General features: G+C 42.0%; 1 protein-coding gene and 1 long non-coding RNA gene across 2 annotated transcripts; one reads left to right on the plus strand and one right to left on the minus strand.

The window, feature by feature from the left end:
* Window positions 1-137: 137 nt before the first annotated feature.
* Window positions 138-12,596, plus strand: SFRP4 (secreted frizzled related protein 4). The gene is made up of 6 exons (XM_029956672.1): window positions 138-616; window positions 1,873-1,953; window positions 2,075-2,140; window positions 4,220-4,418; window positions 7,601-7,664; window positions 9,971-12,596. Exons 1-6 carry the CDS (start codon window positions 172-174, stop codon window positions 10,154-10,156), a joined length of 1,041 nt encoding a protein of 346 aa, XP_029812532.1. The 5' UTR covers window positions 138-171; the 3' UTR covers window positions 10,157-12,596.
* On the minus strand, window positions 3,246-3,814 carry LOC115306335. The gene is made up of 2 exons (XR_003915311.1): window positions 3,613-3,814; window positions 3,246-3,490 (listed from the first exon to the last, which is right to left on the minus strand). It is a non-coding gene; the product is annotated as an uncharacterized LOC115306335 (long non-coding RNA).
* Window positions 12,597-17,564: the final 4,968 nt, after the last annotated feature.

The raw sequence follows: 17,564 nt of genomic DNA on the forward strand, positions 1-17,564 counted from the left end.
CCGCGGCAGGCCCCCGACGCCCCGCGCCGCCACCGACGGCAGCGCGGGCGGAGAGCCTCTCCGGGGCCCCGCAGGACCCCCTCCCCGCGGAAGGGTGGGCGAGAGCCTAAGGTGGCAGGAAGCCAAGGGCCCCTTCTGCCTGTCGGGGCGGCGGCGCGCCAGGGCAGTGCCATGCTGCTCTCCGTCCTGGCGGCGCTGTGCCTGGGGCTGCGCCTGGCGCTGGGCGTGCGTGGCGCGCCCTGCGAGCCGGTGCGCATCCCCATGTGCCGCCACATGCCCTGGAACATCACGCGGATGCCCAACCACCTGCACCACAGCACGCAGGAGAACGCCATCCTGGCCATCGAGCAGTACGAGGAGCTGGTGGACGTGAACTGCAGCGCCGTGCTGCGCTTCTTCCTCTGCGCCATGTACGCGCCCATCTGCACGCTGGAGTTCCTGCACGACCCCATCAAGCCGTGCAAGTCGGTGTGCCAGCGCGCGCGCGACGACTGCGAGCCCCTCATGAAGATGTACAACCACAGCTGGCCCGAGAGCCTGGCCTGCGAAGAGCTGCCCGTCTACGACCGCGGCGTGTGCATCTCGCCGGAGGCCATCGTCACCGACCTCCCCGAGGGTGAGCCGGAGGGGAAGGGCCGAGGGCGGTGAGGGGGCATTCTTGGCCGTCGCTTCCAAGGGCGCACCCACCAGGCCGCCCCTTCCGCGGATGCCAGTGGGTGGGCGGGCGATGGGCCCCCCTCCATCTCAGTTCAGAGGATTGGGGGAGGTGGGAAGGGCCGTTGACCTGGCTTGGGTAACAGTCTCGGCTCCCTACAGAAATTTCGGGAGCTGAAGAACACCACGTCCACAAGAGAATATGTGTGGGGATTGGGAGGTGCTTCTAAAGAGAGCTATTGACCTTCTCCTTGACAATGATAGAATAATAGCAATGAACACATATGTAACTGGGGCTTAGGAGGGGTGTGAGCCAGCGTTCAGCACGTTCCGCGCCCAGTTTAATCCTTAAAACAGCCCCACCAGGGTTCTCCACTTAGTGTTAGCTCTTGAAAACTCTTGCCGGAGAAAAGAGTACCAGTCATCACTCCCCAGCAGGAGTGCAGTTTGTAAATTTAGTCCTTCTGGAAAATTGCGATGCCTGTTTCACGGTCAACATCTTGCAGGATCTTAGTTAACTGGATATCAGCTCTCACTTTCTTTTTTGGGTCATTTTGCTGTTTTTCTAGGATCAAGGAGCACATTTAAATCTACTTCTCAAAGTGAAACCTAAGAACATTTTTGCATGCATTGAGCCCTGGCCCAGGTTACTGTTGTTGCCTGAGTGTAGTTTCTGATTATGTCTCACAGCATTGGCCACAACGTGAAGAAAGAGAAGCATAGTGAAGGGAAGATCGAAACTCCCCTCTAATTCAGGGCTTTAGAAAAAACCCGTATTTGTTGCTTAAATTATATAAGTGATAGGGGGTTATGCTTTCGGCATGGGGGAACTGTGGACTGTTTCTGCACTGCAAAATGAGAGGGGTGGAGATGTGGGAATATTCTGGATATTTTGATTAGTGTCAACTGTCCACTTGGAAAAACCCAACATTTTTAAATGGATTTAAGAGGGAAGGTCGCCATCTGTGTCAGCCAGGTCAAACAGATGTGCATTCACACCAATTTGTGCTGGATGGTCACAATCTCACTAAAAAATCTTCTTTCCTAAGCCCAAGAATGTCCGTATGGAAGAAGTAGTCCGACAATCCTGTGCTACTATTACAATGTAGTAGTATTCTTTTGTAATGCTCTGTTAGTTTATTCCTCCAGATGGTTCTTTATTCCAGCTGGGTGAACAGGCTAAGTCATTGACCACACCCATGCGGCTCTGTGTTTCAGACGCTAAGTGGATAGACATCACACCAGACATGATGGTCCAGGAGAGGCCGCTTGATGTTGACTGTAAACGCCTAAGCCCTGGTGAGTTCTTTCTCCTCGAGGTCCGTTTTGTTGTTGTTGTTGGGTTTTTTGGTTTTTTTTGCCTCCTCCCCAGAGTGACTTCCGAACACTTTTCCCACTTTCTCTCTTTCGTCTCTTTCAGACCGCTGCAAATGCAAAAAGGTGAAACCGACTCTGGCGACGTATCTGAGCAAAAACTACAGCTACGGTAAGTCATCAGATGCACCCATTCACTTGACGAGTTGGCCAATGGCAAAGCCAGTCACGAAGCTAATCCCAAAGTGGTTCACTATGTAGGTTCTAGAAGGCACAATCACCTACTAAGGGGATTCTAGAAAGCACAATAATAAAATGTCTTGCTCTTCTGGGTTAATCAAACAAAAACAAAGTAAGTTACCCAGGCAGAACAGTAATGTGGCTCAAAACACAAATGTGACATCAAGGTCCTCTTAGTCTTGGGGAGAGATGCCACCCATCCAGGACAGCCCACCCGACTGATTCTCTTCCTGAGGTTTCCTTGCTCCAGGAAGGGTGGGTGAGTGATCCATGGACTTGATTATCGGAGACCCGGAAGCCCAGGGACAAAGACCTGCCCATGTTTCTTTTCACTTATAAACACCTACAGATATTTAACATCTAAAGGAAACTGTGGGAAGAAAGGTTAATCATGAGACCTTCTGGCTACAAGTATTGACATCATTTAAATGCCCTCCTCGATTATTTACAAGAAACAGTCAACATGGCTATTTTCAGTATTTTAATTAAATGTAATTCTACTGTTCTCATTTGAAGGTAAATTTAATTGAAAATATGTTCTTTTAAAATATCTGAGCTATTTAATGTTCCTTTGCATTTTTTAATGTTCATTTATTTTTGAGAGAGTGAGCAAGGAAGAGGCAGAGAGAGAGGGAAACAGAATCCCAAACAGCCCCTCAGCACAGAGCCTAATGCAAGGCTCAAACCCGTGAACCATGAAATCATGACCTGAATCGAAACCAAGAGCCGACACTTAAATGACTGAGCCACCCAAGTGCCCCTCCTTTGCATTTCTTAAATTACTTCTGCTGAAATAACAGAACCTGTTTTGGCAAAATGGTCATTTTATTTGTTAACTTTGTTTTCCATATTTAAAACTGAAATTTTAAATCATAAACCTTTCATTATATATCACATGTGAAAGTAGGAATATCATGGCAGTAAAAAGGTCTGGAAAAAGAAACTCTTCGTTAAGTTGTTAGATTTGAGATTATACATAGCCAATGCGGGTAACTCTGCTAAAAACAAAACAAAACAAAACAAAAAATACAACTGACTTTTCCAGTAGCTTTTATTGTTGTCATTTCCAAACTGTTTTTTGTAGATACTATGTTCATTGTAAACGATTTTGCCACTGACACTCTCCAGCCCTAGTTGCTAATCTGAGTTTCACCGTCTTGCTGTCCATGGTGTCATGGCCACATAACTTCTTTGAAGATGAAACCATTTTCTATTTAAGTCCTTTGCCTTCTTCCTAAGCCAGCTTTCTAGGACGGAATCCAAGACAGAGATCCATGCTAGGCTGATTACAATTCCATGGAAGACAGTAATAGCAAGGGACAAAAAGGGTTAGAATTTAAAGCTTGATCAGACACCGTAATGTTATTAACAGCCATTCACTTTAACACTTACACGTCTGCTCACCTCAGACCACACTTTGACAGTCTGGGAAATGAAAGTCTGTGATTTTCAGAGACTCGGGCCAGTTCAAAAATGTTACAACTTTAATGACTTCCTTTGGAAGACAGAAGTTCCAGCATCAGACAGGTGGTGGACCATACAAACCATAACGTGGCATGTGAGTCTGAGAACAAATGAGTCTCACCTCTGGGAGTCACGAGGCAGACTCTACCTGTTTTGATGACATTTGTACTGACATTCCACATAACAGAATGGCCTGATATGTTCTTGGCAAACAAACCTACAAAACAGAACTGATTTTAGATTTTCAAGGCTGAGAAAATTTTGTGAGGTTCTGTCTCCAAGTCCCAGCTGTAGCCCAGTGAGGAGTAGTGGCTGACCCAGAGGCAGAGCTCAGACCTAGCCCGCCTGTCCCTTTGCTCTCTCAAGCACTTTAAAGCAACACCGACAGTATGATTGTGTGGGCTTCTGGCCTGCATCTGGGCAGCTTGGACATGACCATAATTACAGGAGGGATTCTTTGAGAGACGCTCAGTACTTGGCGTGAATACACCATCCCTGTTCATCTGCAGAGGCCTCATCCACACTTCTCTCAATTTTTAAATTGCAGTCATTCACGCCAAAATAAAAGCCGTGCAGAGGAGCGGCTGTAACGAAGTGACAACGGTGGTGGACGTGAAAGAGATCTTCAAGTCCTCGTCACCCATCCCTCGGACGCAGGTCCCGCTCATCACGAACTCCTCCTGTCAGTGCTCCCACATTCTACCCCATCAAGACGTGCTCATCATGTGTTATGAGTCGCGCTCCAGGTGGGCACAGAGCGGGTGCAGGGGAAGGAGCTCTACACTGCTTGTAGAAACGCGAATCTCATTTACCAGTCCTGGTTTGTTTGCTTCTTTTAAGGGCACCAGAAGTTCTTTTTACAAAGACCATTTACGGGGCGCCTGGGTGGGTGGCTCAGTAGGAGGAGCATCTGACTCTTGATTTCTGCTCAGGTCATGATCCCAGAGTCAGGGGACCGAGCCCCACATCAGGCTTAGTGCTGAGTGTGGAGCCTGCTTAAGATTTTCTCTCTCTCTCTCTCTCCCTCCCCCTTTCCCCTCTTTCTCTCTAAATAAATACATAAATAAATAATTTTAAAAGTTGATAAGTAAATAAAAATACAGTTTCAACAGATGCCTCTGTTGAGCTGTCACATATCCTAAAGATCATTTAATTCCTCGTGGCACTAAGGAAAAATAGAAATAGGAGTATTTAAATGGAATCCTTAAAAATTAATTTCAGAATTCAGTAAGGGACTTCAAAAATTATAGGTGGATAAATTACAATGAGTTAAAACAATTGTTTTCAAATCACTCAAATCAATTTTAGTGTGGCAAATAATTTTTTTTTAAGAGCTCTTTAATGGTCAAGTAAAGGCAGCCATTTTAGATGACAGTTTTACATTTTCCTTATATACAATATGAATTTACAATATTTTCTGGTAGATTATTACGTACACACACACATCCACCCACAAATATCCGCATGTCTCTAGCTGGGAGTGTGTTTCCCCACATCTCTTCTTGGCATCTTTTTATATATTGGTTCCTTCCTGAGAATGTACAGATCAAACCCTTCAGACCAGGTTATGGGATGGGCCCCATAACTGGCTGCAGGATACATCTCCAACAAAATCACTCATTTTTTTTATACAAGTCTTCCTTTAATTCCCTGCCATTAATGCTCATTTCTTTCTCCTGGGTGCAACTGTGGACTATTTTTCCAAAACATCTTTTGCAACTGACCTCACTTGAATACTTTCCTGATCCGTATTCTGTCTTTCCTGATCTGTACCCTCCCTTGGGTACCCTTGGCTTTTTTAAAAATTTATTTAATGTTTATTTATTTATTTTGAGAGAGAGCAAAGGAGGGCCAGAGAGAGAATCCCAAGTGGGCTTCACGCTGTCAGCGCAGAGCCTGACCTGGGACTCGATCCCACGATTGTAAGATCATGACACCCAACTGACTGAGCCACCCAGGTGCCTCCTGAGTATCCTTGGCTCTAACGCTGTTCTTCTCTTTCTATATTGTCTCTCTAAAGAATGAATACATGTTGACTGAATATCGCTGGGTTCTTCTCTCGCATAGTATCTGCTACCGGACTAGGTGCTGTTCTGGGAATGTACGAGACTGCTGGTCATTCAGTTGTATTTGGATTCCTGTCATCCTTCTGTTCATTTATAGATTTAATGTCATTCTGATTAAAATACCAGTAAAAATATTTCGAATGATCGGGAGTTATGTCTTCCCACGTGATGCCAATGGTCACTTAGAAGCACAAACTGGCGAGGGCGTGTAAAGGAGATTTTGAAAATACCGTTTGAAAGGAAATCGGTTTCTGCCTTAGGAGAAACAAAAAATTGTAACAAAGCTAGACTTGCTAAAACCATGTGGTGCAAGAGTAGACATGTAGATAAATAAAACAGTGGAAGCATTCTTCAGACAGATTCTAAGGTATAAAGTAATGTATTAGGAAGGAAATATGGCAAATCAATTAGACATGAGTATATCAGTTAGTAAATGTTGCAAATAGTTTTTTTGAAAAATAGTACATATTTTCACTTCATATTATACCATAAAATGAATTTCACATGGATTCAAGAGATATTTTTCAAACTTAATCATAGAGGGTAAAATTAGGTGACTAGATAGATGTGTGAAATCCAAATGGTAAAATACTTTGCAAACATGAAATCAATGTAAGAAATTACAAGAGAAAATGTCAATACATACCTTTGATGACATTATATCAGGAACATAAAAATCACCAAAGGAAGACAATAAAAGTTGAGAAAAACACTTGCAATAGTTATGACAAAGGAGTAGTAGCCTTGTTCTATAAAGAGTTCATGTAAGTCAATATTTAACACATTAAGACTACAATATATAAGTAATAGGTACATAAATCTATATGGACAAGTTCCAGAAGAAATACAAATAGTAAATACATTTACCTATTTAATTCTCCACTCCAAATTAAAACATGATCTGAATGAAATTTCAACTAGTCTGAAAATGATTTAGCACTGTGCATTGAAAACTTTGAAAAAATACCTACTCTTGGACCCAATAATTCTACTTTCAGAAATCTGTCCGAAGGAAATAAGCCAGTGCACACGAATACATATACAAGGATATTCAACACAACGCTGGTAATAGTAGCTCAGCAGTGAAGGAGGTTCAACAGTAGAGAAAGGCCTAAGTGTATTATGGATATGATTGTTGTAATATTATATGGTTATTAAAGGCATATTTTTAAATTATTCTTATTATATGAGAAAATGCATATAATAGAATGGTAAAAAGAAATGTACAGTGTAATGTAAATACATAGTGTGATTTAAAAGTATAAGTACAAGGAAGAATAAAAGGAAATGCCCGTAAAATATAAATGGTGGATATGTGGATTGCAGAGTCAAGGGTTATGAACAATTTTGGTTTGCAGGGGCACCTGGGTGGCTCGGTTGGTTAAGCATCCTACTCTTGATTTTGGCTCACACGGTCATGAGACAGAGGCTCCAGCTGGGCTCCGAGCTAATCATGGAGCCTGATTAAGATTTTCTCTCTCTCCCTCTGCCCCTCTCCCTGGCTAGTGCACTCACTTTCTCCCTAAAAAAAAAAAAAAAAAGGAATTTTTTTACAATATTTTGTATTTTTAAACATTTAATATTCATTCATTTTTTTGAAGGAGAGAGATGGAAACAGAGTGCAGGTCAGGGAGGGGCAGATAGAAAAAGAGTCACAGAATCCGAAGCAGGCTCCAGGCCCTGAGCTGTCAGCACAGAGCCCGACACAGGGCTCCAACTCACGAAGTGTGAGATTGTGACCTGAACTAAAGTTGGATGCCTAACTCACGGAGCCACCCAGGCACCCTTTTGTTTTTTGTATTTTTAGCTTTTTCCTTTCATAATCAGAATTGCTAAACATAAAGTCCTTTTTTTTTTTCCAGGATGATGCTCCTTGAAAACTGTTTAGTTGAAAAATGGAGAGATCAACTCAGTAAAAGATCCATAGTAAGTATAATTGGCAACACTTCGGATAGGGACCTAAGCGCATATAAATTCTGTAGAACTGGGGAGTCTTCACTTACCTCCATCTCCAGGCTCTCACAGGAGCCTGAAATCACAGCGGTGTTTGTCTTTTGAATAAGTAGTTGAAGTTAAAGGTATTCTCACTCAACCTCACAAATGATTTTGTTGCACTCAGTCCTGATCTAACGGTTATTTCCAGATTAAATGAGGTTTGGTGTTTTGTTTTGTTTTTTATTTACTTTAACTACTTTAGCAAATAGGTACTTGAGCAGAGTTAACCACCATTGGGATTAAAACAGACATATACATGTGAGGGTATGAACCCACAATTCTAAAATTCATGCTACCTCCGTATAAAGTGTCATCACTCCCCATACTTAAAATGATTTTGAGACTTTGGTCACAATAAATTCTATACAAACTGTAATCATTTTGTGGCCAAATCCATGATTTTTAGTGGCCACATCAGAGAAATATTGGTAATTCAATTAGAGGAGTAAGAATAATTTCTTGCCCAGAGATATGCTATCACACCAGAACTAAAGAAATCAGGTCATTGGTCTGAGATATGTAAAGCCTCCCGTCTCCTGGAAGTACGTTTAGGTAGATCTCGGAGAGTTTGCGCTGTCAGGGTCACAAAGGGTCTTACTACTGCCTGTGTGAGGAAAAAGTCTATATTAATACTGACTTGATGGAGAAGGGAGTTTGAACACAGCCTCTTCTACTCTGCATCTCAGAAAAACATGACTGTTCCAGCTGAGCTAAAAACTCAGAGCTGTCAGGAGCACACTTAGCCTTACTGGACAGAAAATTCTAGCAGGATGGGTTATCTGGTTTCCAAAACTACAGTGGACTAGAAGCATCAGTGTAGAAAGCAAGTCCGCCATGAGAACCTGGGAGGAAAGAAAGCTTTCAAGAATCATAGCTATTTAGGGGCACCTGGGTGGCTCAGTCAGTTAAGTGTCTGACTTCGGCTCAGGCCATGATCTCTTGGTTTGTAGGTTCGAGCCCCACTTTGGGCCCCACACTGACAGAGTGGAGCCTGCTTAGGATTCTCTCTCTGCTCCTCCCCCACTCATGCTTTCTCTCTCTCTCTCTCAAAAATAAATAAATAAAATTTAAAAAAATAACTAGGGGCAACTGGGTGGCTCAGTCAGTTAAGCGTCTGACTGGCTCAGGTCATGATCTCGCAGTTGGTGGGTTCGAGCCCCTTGTTGGGCTCTGTGTGGACAGCTCAGAGCCTGGAGCTGCTTCATATTCTGTCTCCCTCTCTCTCTCTGCCTCTCCCCCCAACCTCAAAAAAATGAATAAACATTAAAAAGTTGTTTTTAAATATTAGAAAGATTCATAGCTCTTTGGGCCATTCACTTTTGCAGCAAATATTCTGCAGTAAGAATTTGAAGATATCACCATACAATAGCAAACATAATGTGTTTACTATTTTAGAACAGGTAGAGTTGTGCCCTAAGGAATGTGGGGACAGTATTTCTAGTGCCTAGAACAAAGTCTGGCCCGTGGTCATGCTCAGACTCTTTGCTGAATGAAATATAACAAAGTAGGGGCATTTGTGTTATAATAAAAAGCAGCGTAGTAGACTTTGTCAGTTTTTTCGTACATGCAGCTATTTAAATAAATGGTATTTCTTTCTATAATAAGTAGTATATCCTTTTCTATCAAAGAAACAACTGCCCAGAATGCCTGATTTCTCTTGCTTCTGGGTAGCTAGCACTTGAGTGCTGTACTAGATCTGGCTGGGGCCTCTGTGTTCTTTTGGATGTAAGAGAATTAGGTGAGCCCATCCGTAATTGTGGGAAGAGACCTTTGGACTTCCTAGTGAGGCTGGATACGTTTCTGCTCTTAGCCTGTCAGAGCCTTTGTAGAAGGCTTTGCTGTGTAGGAATGTTGCATCATTGGGCCTGTGGGCAAAAGTGCATGGGTTGGGGCCTTGGGCTCTGGAGTCAGACTGAGTGAATTTGAATCCCAGCTCTGACATTTATCAGCTGTGGGACCATCTGCAAATAAGCTCTGTGTGCTCATTACCCATTCATGACCATGCTGCACTATTGTGAGTTTCAGTGAAATGAACGCTATCAAGACTTCCTCCCATACTGAGCCCCTTTCGAATCATCTGGTACATGATAAGCGCTCGATAATGGAGGGTAGCTATTTTATTTGTTGTCAATGATTCATAGATTATGGTGAAAAAAAATTGCATTAATTCTAATAGTGGGCCACAGCATGACACGGTGAGGTGCATCTGACAGTCATGTGTGTAAATTGCCTCCCAGCAGTGGGAAGAGAGGCTCCGGGAGCAGCAGAGGACACTTCAGGACAAGAAGCGAACGGCTGGGCGTACGGGTCGTAGCAACGCCCCAAAACCAAAGGGAAAGCCGCCTGCTCCCAAACCGGCCAGCCCCAAGAAGACCATCAAAGCCAGGAGTGCCCAGAAGAAAACAAACCCGAAAAAAGCGTGAGCCCTCTCAGGATGAGAGCCAGCCCGGGGGCGTGGCGCCCCGTCCTTGCCTTAACGACGGCAGTCCTCCCCATAGACACGTTGTATGGCGGTTTTCTTGATGATATGCTTCCATTTTTTTCTTTTCAAGCCGCCACCAACCCTAGTGGTAGGTATGTCCTTTGGTATGGAAGGTATATGAAAGCGGAGAGCTGTTGGACAAAGCTTCTCGCAACATTCAGAGCAGGCAGGCGTCACGGTGCGTAGCCCGTGAGATCTCCGCGGGGGGAACGGGTGCCCTGCTCCTTACCACGTGACCTAGTATGTGCATTGTAAAATAAATACCATATTACAAACAAAATACCCAATTTTTTTTAAACAATACATTGTATTTCAGCCTGACTTGTGTTGTTAGAATGCTCGTGATGTTTCAAAATGTGATTGAAAATACAATGATTCTAAAGAGGGAAGCAAGAGGAATGAAGAGTGACTGTCTCAAACATCTTTGTATGTTTACCATTTGCCCAAGAATTTCTGTGATGAAAGGGAATTTTTGAACAATCTAGAAAAGTAGGATATGGAAAATTGTAACTTTTTTTTTGTTTACAAAGAAGCCTTTCACCTAGAGTTTTTAGCTAGACACTCTAGAAACTAAAATAATGGTAACTAAATAAATAAAAGGGAAAGGCAGACATACCCTATCTGGATCCTTATTTTCTGGTTACCATGCCGTTGGGTGGAAAGGCTTGGAATTTACATTCCTGATGCTTCTCATTAGTAACCATTATGTAGCACCAGAAACAGAGTGTGTTTTTCCTCTGATGATTTATATACTAATGATTCTGCCCCCAAGAATTTTCTACCTGTGCACGCCATGCTCATGTCACTTCCCAGGATGCCCTAGGCGTCTTGATGCCAAGCCTGAAAGAATTTTCTCTTTGCCGGTAGCTGGTGCCTTACAAAGGTGCTGTGGGCCCAGAGTGGGAGGGCCAGGACTCCAAAGTCCCTGGTTCTCAGCCACTGCTGCACACCAGCTCTGCACCTGGGAAGGCAACTATGGTCCCTCCTCCATTCAAGGGTGTAGAGAAACAACCTGAAAGCTTAAGTATAAAATCTCCTTTAGACTGACCATTGCCCCTGCTTCTCAGAGGAGGGGGAAGTGACATGTTGCGCTCACACAAGATCATTAGACACATAATCTAATTTCACCTCCGTAGGCCACTGGGACACAGAAATGAGGTCTGTGGGTAAGCCAGGGGAGAGTGGAGAAATAGGGTTACTAAAAATGCCGCCATGGGCTCCCCTGTCTTCCTAAAAGTGGAACAGGACGCCTGTGTCACCACCACCCCAGGGTGGCAGAGTTTAAGGAATCCAATAGATGGACTCACACAAGTGTACCAGTAAATGTTTCTGTTATATTAAAGGCCAAACTTCTTTGGTCCTTAAGGAATGCCAGATACGTGTTTAGCATAGCATCCAAACTAAAGAAACCTGGGAAAGGCCACTAAAAGGCCCTGGCAGCCTACCTTACCTCCTTAGCATTGTAGGGCTTTTTGGGGGAAGGGAATCAGAAATGGAACTCTCCATGGAAATGGGGAAACAAACACATATGTTAAAAAAAAAAAAGTAAACATTATTTTAAGTGCAATACTAAGTAAGAGTTTGGAGATGACTACATACTTAAACACTGTTTACTTTAAATATTTAACTGAAATCATATACTGAATATTACACAACACTTAAAACTTCTTTAGGAACATTATACAATACTTAACTATGCACATTTATACATTATACAATATGTAATCGGGCATATGTATCAGTTTGATTAATCGATAAAAAATTAAGCAGGCCACCAGTTATTTATTATGAAAAAGTCAAAAACGAACATCAACCCACACTAAGGGTAATATAACAAGTGTGGTAGTGGATTTTGTGTGAGGGTCAGAGATTTATTTTTCTCCCTTAAATATTTTCTCCATCAAAATACATGTGAGAGGAGGTGAATAGTAATATATGGAGAGGAAAGCTGAGGTATTGAAATGAGAATTATTTGAAGGTTGGATTACTTTTGTGAGGAAAAAATAGCATTTTGCAATCTTTTGATCAACAAATTTCATAATTAAGGACGATGGAAGGCATTTATATTTTCAATAATTTTTTGGATTTTCAATAATACAGTAAACATGTATTTTCTAGAAAGTATTTAATAAATGCATAAAATAAAAATAGTGGAATTACAATCCTACCTAATCCTATTTATCACTCTGCAGAGGTAATTGCTGTTAGTGTTTTGGTACACAGTTGTCCAGGTGTTTCTTATGCATTTATATAATGATTTGAGAAAAAAGAAACTAGAGCTTATTATACATACTGTTCATTAACCTTCTTCTTCCCTCAGCCTCTTATTGAGATGAGTTCTCATGTCAATAAAGCTGATGCCACCTCATTTATAAAGGCTCCATTGTAGTCCGTGGTTGTTTTTCTCTATAAACCCTTATGTTACTATTAGGCATTGATGTTGTTTCTTAACTGAACACACTGAATAGTTGAGTCAGCATCTTGATAACTAATATCCGGGCACATCCTTCATCAGTCCCTTGGGATATGTCAGATTAAGTAGCTGGGCCATGGAGTATGTTCACCAAGGAAAGTCCTTGATTATGGTGTCAGTTATCCATCAGGATGTTGGACCACAGATAAGTAAAAATGTTGACCTTCCAAATCCTAAGATTGTGTCACCCTGCCCATATTTCTTTATACATTTTAGCTGGAAGCCAGATGTCATCTTGGGCAAAGCTCCGCTCTTCCCCTGTGAGCCATCACTGACCACATTCTTAACACTCCAAATTCTCAGGAAGCTGGCGAAGACTGATGAAAGACTTCAGAGAGGGTATAGTTGACGGACAGATGATAGAGTGATAGATGATGATGATAGATTACAGATAAGATAGATAATTGATAAATAGATAAGATAGATGAGATGGAAAATTGATAGATGATAATGATAGATGGATAGATAAATAAGATAAATGATAGCTAGATGACAGATATGATACCTGATAGATAATGATAGATAAATAAGACAGATGATAGATGATAAATCTCTTGACTTGGGGAAAGTCTATTCAACCTCCTCAATCTTTTTAATGATTCAAATTTAGTAATATAACTGGTGAGCTAGAGAAACCAAAGAATTAGAGTGTAGCAGACATGCCAATAGATTTTCTCTCAGCCCAGCCTTCTTTTAAGATACAGGACAATTTAGATAAACTTCCTTAGTTTCTTACTTTGTAGTTGAAACCAATGCAGTGTGAACACACTTTTGGTTTCTGTCCTTGGATGCTTAAAGGACTGTCCATTGCAAACTTACAATAAAACTCCTTTACTTGAGCTAGCTCTAGGGTGCTTCTGTTGAGTGGAACTAATCCCTGAATAAAAAAGGACACATGTTTTTTTTGTTTGTTTTTTTGAGGGTAGGTTGATTTTTTGGTGGCTTTTTTTTAACCACATTTTCCTACCTTCTATTATCACCAACTCAAAGAGCAAAAGCAGAATTGTGGAATGAAAAAGTTGACTGGAACCTTAGAACTCATAATCCAGCCAGAAAGAGTAGACCAGAGCTTACTTGACATCGCACGTGTAGTTAGAGAAAGATCTGGGCCCTCAGAGCTACTCAGTTTTAACTAAACAGGCCAGAGTGCTCTGGTTGGTTGGTAACATAAAGCCTGGCTATTTGAGGGAAGGCTTATTCATCACCTTGCAAAGAACAATAAGAGAACCAATTAATACTTCTGGTTATAGAATAGTATATGCCAATACTGACCTTTTTCCTAATGGGAAAGTAATTTTTGAAAAGCATTTTACCCTAAAAGCTATATCATGTCACAGTGACAGACAGACATGTCAACCAAAAATTTTAGTTAATTGTCAGCTTTGCAACTTAACTGATAAGCCAACAATGATGTGTTCTCCAGATCAATGGAGTACCTGGGGTAGTGTATTTACCTTAACATTAGTTCCCCAGATGGAACGCTTCACCCTAGGATGGCAATGAAATATCCCTTTTTGTTATTCAAACAACAGAGTAAGCAGAGAAAAGACAGAAAGAAAAGTACCCCAATGTCAAAATTGCCATTTTTGATGCCAATGCTTCTAAATTCCCTCTGAGTGTAAGAATAGCATAATGTAACATGAATGCCTTTCCATATAAAGAAATAAAACTGTATTCTCATTTTCCACAACTGCATAGTTTAGATGTATCAGAGTTTATTTTGCCAGTTACTTGTGAGAAGGGACATTTAAATGTGGTTCCTAAGGCACACTAGATTTTTGTGACACAAATAATTTTCTGCTCAATTGAATTTTCAGGACCAGAAAAACAATGAGCACAAAAGTGCAAAGCATAAATGCTTTTGCGTATTTTGTCTAGTGAACATGCGTTACTTTTAGAAGATGCTACAAAAATATCATGAGAGAGAGAAAAAGGGAGTGAGAACAAAATGGAATGTAGTATGGTTTTAAGCCATGTAGACATGGAAACACAAAACCTGTTTCATCGATGACATGTACATTGGTCTGGGTCCTCAGAGAAGCAGGCACAAAATGGAGTGAACCATGGAAGGATTCCATTCAAGGAAATGCCTATTGAGAGACACAGGAGGGGACATGAACAGGGCTGGCAGAACAGACAATGGGAGGGAAGAGAGGTTGAGCAGAAGCACTTCAGATTTCCTCAATGTCTTAAGGAGAATTTGGCAAGGCTATTGGGAAGCGGTGAGACAAGACAATCATCAAGGAAGGAGTCCCTCCCCTCCCAGGAGCAGCTCTGCGGCCGTGTCCTGCCACACTCAGTCATGGATGGGGACCAGCCCATGGAAGGCTGATCTTGGCACAACGTCAGCAATGCGTTTCAGACCATGGTGTCCACGTACCTGGTCAATTACTCTCCCCGTGGTTGGTGTCGAACAACAAGTATCTCCATCAACTTTGGTAACTGCCATCTATAAACTATTTGAATCTGCAAAACCCTAAAACTTTAATGTCTTCGTGTCTTTTCTGTTTCATTTCAAATTGATTGAAGGGAAAATGTGCCAATCACAACTACGGTCTTAACGGTACTTACCCTCTACTTAACAGAAGTTTCTTTGTACTAGAAGGTAAAGAATGGCAGTTATGAGGTAGTTAACGAGGCAACTCATGGCAGTAATAAAGTCCATGATGCACAATTTTGCCTTTTACAGGTTCACACAGTGTCAGCACAAGCATATCTAGCTCAATACTTGTATGAGACCCATTACAGGTATGTAATTTAGGATTATATCTAGATGAGAACCACTTTACAATGGTGAGTTTGGATCACATTAGTGATGTGCTTTGAAAGGGAAAAAGAGCATACTTCATTAGCAATTAAATCTAGCTAACAAGGAAGATTCATAACCAGAGGGCTGATTCCAAGTATCACAACAATGTAATAACACGAATAACATGATGTAGTACAAAGAACTTGGATTAAACAAATAATGGTATTATGAATAAAATTCCATCATGGTATCAAGGGATATCTAAAATGCTGTTGTTGAATCAGACTAATGCATTTTTTAATTCATTAACCTTTTTTAGTCTTCTAATAATTTCAAATATTTATTATGTCACTGAAATATGTCAGCAGCTGAAGATCACATGGATAATTGCTTAGTCAACATTCTCCCTTTATTAAAAGCATGAAAAAACTGACTTTGGAGGTCACCCAAAATAGTTTCCAAGGGATGAGCAAGTTCAAACATAGTTCAGGCAAGAATCAGTATCAGGGCATCCACCCCAGTGAGCGGAAAGGGCACCAACAAATTCTAGGAAGAGGGCCATCGAATATGGCTTAGTATATTTCAGGAACCCTGTCCATTTGCCTGATGGCATCTATTTACAGAGAATGGGAGCCAATGAGCAGATACTGGAAAGTATTCAGTTCCAACCAAGAATGTTTCAGGTCTCATCAAGGTATCTATAGGGACTAAGTGGGGCGATCAAAAAACCTGTGGCTTCAGAGTCAAGGTGCACGAGAGAGCAGTCCTACAGGAAAAGGGTTGTCTTGTATAGTGGAATTCATAATCCAAATCTGCCCTCAATTGCTTCAGCCACGGCGGCTGAGATTTCTGAGATATGCGCTTTCTGCCACAAGTCCAGTAGAGATTCAAGATCAGCCCACTTAGCTGGGGCTCTGACAACTTTCTAGCCTCTTATAACCTTTCTTCCCCAGGGGCAAGAAAATATTCACATGTCCTGCCAACCCCAGCTCCCATGTGCCTGCCTCACGTGGCTGACGCTCACTAACTTCAATCTCAAAACCAGCACCAACACAAATTAAGGTTTCACTGAACATATCTCTTTGGGCATTGATTATTGGATTTCTGACTACTTAGCTCAAAACAAATTCTATAATACAAAAGGAATACCCTTTCCCTATGTCTTGCTTATAAAAATCTTTAAGATCACATATATAGACAACTGAGGGAAATATGCCATCTGCTGGTGAAATGTTATTAATTTTGTTGTTTTAATGCTTTTGAAGTTCTGGACCCTTCCTGAGTGGTCCACGGTGTTACGTGAGAGCTAATACTATTTGAATTGAAGGAGTGGGGAAAATTAAGGAAGGTGAAGATTTTTACTAAACTTATTTTCCTGCACAACCAAAAAAGAAAAAAAAGCCAGTAACGGATTTATCGTAGTTTTTTTTTTAACGTATTCTGAAGAAAAACGAGTGCTTCTCAAACATGTTAGAACACTAGTGTTTATTGAGCCAGGTATTAGTAATACTAAATAATCAAGAGGTGATATTAGCAAGATGGCAGAGTAGAAAGCCCTAGACCATCCTTCCCTCTGAAAATTCATCAACTCAATGACAAATTTCCCTTGCATGAAATCCAAGGACTAAGTGGAATGCTCCTGCACTCTAGGTGACCATGAAACCAGAATGACCAAAGCCAGTAGCAAGATTTGGGACACCCTCTGCCAAGAGTCCCTGCACCCAACACAGCAGCATGTGATCAGGAAGAAACCCCCTAACTCTTGGCTTCTCCCAGGGGAAGGAAGGAACTGGTTTAGGTGTCTAGTGCCCCAACTTTCCTGAGCGGGATCCCAGAGGACTAACCTAGGTCTTGTCAGCCTTGGAGCCTGAATGGATCTACCACAGCCTAGTAGCCAGGGAAGTACAGAGATGGAAGACACCATAGCTTCCCCTTCTTCCCAGTGCAGAGAGAGCAGGTAAGAAGACCCAGGTCTGGAGAGAGGCACCTGGTAAAGGCAGCAGGGCTACATGGGGGTTGGCCCTAATAACCTATCCAGCCTCTGCATCAGGAGGTGCAGCGGGGGGAACAAATTGCCCCAGGCAGATAGATGGCCAGTTGGGCCAGGGTGGCCATGGCCACACAAGC

Source organism: Suricata suricatta, chromosome 2, assembly GCF_006229205.1.
Source record: "Suricata suricatta isolate VVHF042 chromosome 2, meerkat_22Aug2017_6uvM2_HiC, whole genome shotgun sequence".
Taxonomy (NCBI): Eukaryota; Metazoa; Chordata; class Mammalia; order Carnivora; family Herpestidae; genus Suricata; species Suricata suricatta.

Excerpts from the sequence above, each read along its gene's own strand:
- SFRP4 (XM_029956672.1), top strand. The coding sequence starts at position 172 with ATGCTGCTCTCCGTCCTGGCGGCGCTGTGCCTGGGGCTGCGCCTGGCG. Across the intron at positions 2,141-4,219 it reads GAGCAAAAACTACAGCTACG|TCATTCACGCCAAAATAAAA; the intron begins GTAAGTCATCAG and ends TTTAAATTGCAG. Across the intron at positions 7,665-9,970 it reads AACTCAGTAAAAGATCCATA|CAGTGGGAAGAGAGGCTCCG; the intron begins GTAAGTATAATT and ends ATTGCCTCCCAG.